Below are 5,504 nucleotides of genomic sequence, written 5' to 3'. Positions count from 1 at the left end.
GATTAGTTAGGATGTGAACATCCGCAGCACAACAGCATCCATAAATGTTTGGGTAATGTGTTGGCTGGAAAATGCTTTTGCAGTTGCAGAAAGCTTTCCATGCTCAAGGGAAGAAAGCGCCTATCATTCATCATCACATTCTTGAGAATGTTTTTCTTTTTCTTTAAGCTGTAGACACGGGCTTCTGCGCATCACTGAGTACTTCCAAGAATGCTGGCTGTTTGCTGCTCAAGGCTGACACTAATCCCGTGCACACTCCTTTGAGACTTCTCAATGTGTGACCCACTTTCCAGTAACCAGTGGTTTTAGCGAGGCTCTTCTGGGTCCAGGTTCTCACCCAAGAACTGCTGACAGGCTGTCTAGAGCTGAGAGCTGCGGGAACAGGATTTTCACTTTCTCAGTTTCTTTTTTGGGGCCTGCACGTTGTCCTTAGGCTCATGGCCTCTTTTTCTACACATCTTTTTAGCTTCAGCTTTTGGTATTAGACTGTTTATTCTCTGCTGCTTTGTGGTTTACATTTTCATAAAGAAATCTGGTTAGCTTGGCTTATCTGTGTGTGGTCAAGAGGTATTGCACATTGTTGGCCGGTGGATGGATCGGCTGATCCTGGACCACCGAACTGGGCACAGAGGCCAGGACTCACGGCAGGATGGGAGTAGGGTCCTGGAGTGACCTACAAAACCTAATAGCACTTAACATACAACAAAAGAGGTAACAAGGGCAACTTCTCAAGGAAATTGGGGAGTGGACTTCTTTTATACTGTGGGTAGGATTTCTCTAAAAGTTGAACATTCATCTTACTTTTTTATTCCCTTTATTTATCAATATTAGTGCTATATAAGTTCAATTTTCTTTTCTTTTAATTGCCAAAGGGTGTGTGCACTCACCTGTGAGAGACAGAGAAAGAGGGGGAGAGAGAGAGAGAAAGCGCAGCCCAATTGGATGTGGTCTTGCTGCAAACTCTTCTCCACTTCTCCATCCTCTCAGGATTTGGGGCACCCACATGAGCCTGACATATTTCTCAAGCTGCTAGGAACCAGAATTGGAACTGTGGTTAGCCATGTGGGATCTGGATCCCTTAACCACTAGACTATGGGGCCAACATTGCATGTCACATAGTCGTAGGGCTACAGAGAAGTGGAGAATGAGAAGCAGAACTCCAGCTTGCCAGCAGAGGCTTTAACTAAAACACCAAAAGAGGGAAGGAGAGCCTAGATAATAATCCCGATGATTAGGAAATGTTCGTTGCCAAAGGGATTTTCCTCTTTTCTTATGTATGAGGATACATCAAAGAGAAATGAATGATGTGTTGAAGAGTTCTAATGTATAATTACTGTGATAAAACATTGATGCTGTAGGAGTCCAGATGGTGGCACAGCAGTAGAAAGTGACGCTCTGCAAGGTTGACTCACATGAAAAGGTTCCAGGTTTGCATCCAGAGACCTCCCTAGGTACGCTGGCACACATATACCCCTGATTGGGGGCTGGCTGAGCTTCAGGGTGGATCACGGCAATGGGACCCTACTGAAGGTATGCTCTTTCTCTCTCTCTCTCTCTGTCTCTATTGCTCGTGGAAAAAAGAAAGAAAGAAAAAAAGAAAGAAAAAAACATTTAAAATGGGACCAGCAGATGGTATAATGGTTATGTAACTGGACTCTCACATAGTGGACCACAGTTAAAATCTGGGACCTCACACCTGGTGCATGTGCATGCATGTCCAAAATCCTGAGAGGAGAATGGAGGAGCAGGGATTGCAGCATGGCCATCTTCCCTAGGGGGGTGATTTCTCGTTTACTGTCTCTGTGTCTCTCTGGTTAGCTCACACACTCTATGGCAAAAAATCTCTCTTTAAAAAAAGTAAAATGTCCCCTTTTCAAAACTTAGAAGTTCAGAAATTATTTTAAAGTTTACTCTAGGGGGCCAGCATGTGGCATGGTGGTTAAGGCACTAGACTCCCACATGGCCAAGCGTGGTTCACATTCCAGACCTGGCAGCTTGTTCTCTCTCTCTCTCTCTCTCTCTTTCTGCCTCTCTCTGGTGAGCACGCATGCCCCATAGCAAGTTAAAAATAATAATAAAAAATAGTAAGAATAATAATAAATAAAATTAAATAATTATTTAAAAAAATAAAGTTTCATTACAGAATCTGTTCATGATTCACATTTAGTTTTCTTTAGTACCTAGGAAATGTTTGATAAGTGTGGAAAAATGTGTGTGTAGAAATTAATAATAAATAAATCACTTTTTATAAAAAAAAAGTTAGAATTTATTTAAATTACTCAAACCAAATGATTCAAGAAGTATATTAAACAATTATTTCTAAGTGGATTTTTTTTCTTGTTGTACATAGCAGTAAGGGCACTCCTGTCAACTCCTCAGCTTTTGTTTGACCTGCTTTTGTCAAATGCTTTGTGAAATGATATTCAGAATAGCGCCATGTGATGTCAACTTGCATTAACTCCTTCCCAGAGAGAGATGTTCAGTATTCACACCGTGTTTGTCCTGGCATAATCTATTTATGTTTCAGCTTCATTTCTAAGCATTTTCAAGTTCCGCCTCCTTTGGAAGACTCTTCTTTTTTGAGATTTCTCTTCTAAAATAACCTTTGAAAGGACAATAATAATGTCCTTTGAAACTTCTTTCAGGGAAGTTATTTAAAAGTAATAAATATTTAAGAGAATCGAATAAAAATGTTAGTGACACATCAATACTAAGTTTTACTATTTTCATCATATAGTATGAAAACTTAAAACTCTCACTCATTCACTGCACTTAAGGAGAGCTCAGTGTAGTAGATCTATCAGCGATATTGAATTTGTTTTTATGTAAAAGATAATGCATTCATTTCCTTTTTGCCATCACTATATGCCTATGTCCTTAAAATTATATGCTGTGCTTTAATTCAGTTATAATCTTGACCATATATTAGCAAACACCTCAAGTTTTTTCTGATTGAACTGCATAAACAACAACATGGGGTAACAGAAAACATTCGCTTCAAATTTGTTCATTCGAACAATGTAAGTTACTAATCTATTATTCCATCTTGCCAAGAAAACAAATTAGAGAAAGGTTTTTGTTAAGATCCTAAATCTAGATTTTAATGACTTTGAAATGAATTCTCAAAAAAAAAAAGTGAATTCCCTATCCCCCTGTGAACCAATTAGAACACGTTCAGATACAGTCTTACAGCAGCCGTAATTCAGATGACGGGTAACGGACTTTTTCAGGTTTTGTCTGTTCCACCTTTTCTCTGGAGCCGGTTTCTGGTTGGTTCTGTCAGTACCAAGGGCTCTTGGATGATGACCGCGGGGTAATTGTTGCCTAGTAACTCCACCTCCACTTGCTGTCCCACTGTACTCAGCTCCGTAGGGACATAAGCAAAAGCCAGACTCTTCTGGATGCTGTAACTGTAACTTCCAGATGTTGTGTTGCCAACAACCTGAAAAACAAGCCCCAACAATCAGCCTCTTGGCCATACTCGGTGCTCGTCATTTCTAGATTAGAAAACCTAAAATATAGATTCTACTTACAGTATAACAGTTTTAAGAAATGCTGCCTATGGGGAAAACACCAGGGATACAGAAAGAAAACTTTGCTTTTTTGAGAAGATGAAAGAAAGCTTACAAAATCTGGAAAAAAAAAAGATTCTCAAAGTATTACATCTCAGCAAAGTCATGATATATTTTCCTATGCAAAAATGCATCATGACTTTTCTGATGACCCAATATACATCAGTATTACTCTGCAATTTCTCATTTAAAATAATAAAGGTTCCCTAATACCTGGCACTATTTTGCTCAATTTCGTATCCCAAGAGATCATTAATCAAATGTCCCTGTTGGGATTTAGAAAATGTCCTGCCAAAATGGTGCTGAATTAAACTATTTATTAATATCTCAGTAGTCAAGGCAAAGTATTCTATGTGAGAAAATTTATATAGTATATGTAGTATTTAACAATCCTTGACAATTGGTAGGCACTTAAATAAAAGAGTGCATTTAATGCTTTTAGCTCTACCACATACAAAACATTTCCCTAGATACAGAGGAGTGAAAGAGTCCTGGTACCTACCGTCAAGAGCTTGCAGCCTCATTGGGGAATTAACATAGAGACACAAGAAAATATAATCAGGAAGCCACAGTAGTAAACACAGAGACTAATCATCGAGCCAGGATTTGTTCTATACTCTGAAGGCGGGCAGAATTAGCTTGGCAGAGATGTGCATGACACCCTCCAGGATGAGGGCAGGCACGGTAGAAATGGACCAAAATGTAAGCAATCAAAACCAAACAGGGGACCAGCAGTTAGCATAATGGCTATGTCGCTGGACTCCCACATAGTCGACCGTGGTTCGCGTCCCAGACCCGGTGGCTTAAAACTCACACCGGGCGCGTGTGCGTGCATGCCCAAGATCCCGAGAGGAGAATGGAGGAGAAGGGATTGCAGCGTGGCCACCCCCCTGGGGGGTGATTTCTCGCTTTCTGTCTCTCTGTCTCTCACTATCTGGTGAGTGCACGCACCCTATAGCAAAAACCTCTCAAGAAAAAGAAAAACCAAACAGGACAAATAAGTTTCCTTGGCATGGCAAACCAGAGAACAACAATGAACAAGGAATCAAAACTCAGAAGGTAAAAACGAAGGCTTCATGCTACGAACAGTCAAATAAAAAATTTATGCAACAAGCCTGATTGGAAGATGAGAGGGTTAGTGGAAACCAGAGCTAAAGAAAAAGATGAAAGAGAAAAAAAAAATATTGTCAATTTAAAACACTGTATGAAAAAATTAAGTAAAAGGAAGACAACACAAACAAAACACCATATATAGCCCTGCTCAGAATGGCTTCTCCTGACCACACAACACTGCACTAATCCAGACAGCCCCACTGTCTAGCACAGCGATTGCCTATACCTGGTGTTTAAAATATTCAGAGATGAGAATCAGCTGCCTTTGGCTGCCTCAGCAAAGAGCCCACTACAGCCAACAGTCGGTGCCGCGTTTCTAGACGTGGAGATGCTAACGCGTCTGTAACGTGAAATGCAGACTCCTCTCTCTGTAGTCCCAGTTTTTAATTATCTCTTTAAAACCCCCAATCAGAAGCTCTTTGTAGGATTTCTAAACTTATAATGGTGAGAACTGGTTGATTAAAAGAACAACAACAAACCTGAATGCATTCCTTAGTAAAAAGTGTCTCTCTGGCATATTATTAACTACTAAGGCATAAGGTATATGCTTACAGTGCTTTTCCCCCTTAAGATCAAAGTGATGCAAGGTGGGGATTAGGTAGGGCCAGGGAGGCTGGAGTTGTAATCCTTGCTGCTGCTTCTGTGTGTGTGTTTCTAACTAGAGAGTGTGGGTTGGATGAGAGAGAGAGAGAGAGAGAGATTGAGATTTTATTTATTTTTTTATAATTATTTTATTTTTATTCATTCATTTATTTATTTTATTATTATTATTATTATTATTTTTTAATTTGACCAGAGAGAGACAGGTTGAGAGTGAGA

At 39.8% G+C, this 5,504-nt stretch overlaps 1 protein-coding gene across 1 annotated transcript in view; it reads right to left on the bottom strand.

Annotated features, from left to right (window-relative positions):
- Positions 1-2,337: 2,337 nt before the first annotated feature.
- Positions 2,338-5,504, bottom strand: part of DMGDH (dimethylglycine dehydrogenase) — a 67,919-nt gene continuing 64,752 nt past the window's right edge. The window contains exon 16 of the mRNA XM_006143524.3: positions 2,338-3,442. Coding sequence (XP_006143586.1) covers positions 3,227-3,442 — 216 coding nt within the window. The 3' untranslated portion in view covers positions 2,338-3,226. The remainder of the gene's footprint in view (positions 3,443-5,504) is intronic.

This window comes from Tupaia chinensis, unplaced genomic scaffold, assembly GCF_000334495.1.
Source record: "Tupaia chinensis unplaced genomic scaffold, TupChi_1.0 Scaffold000099_1, whole genome shotgun sequence".
NCBI lineage: Eukaryota > Metazoa > Chordata > Mammalia > Scandentia > Tupaiidae > Tupaia > Tupaia belangeri.
Note: the sequence above shows the minus strand (reverse complement) of the source record. Positions and strands in the feature narration are given on the sequence as shown.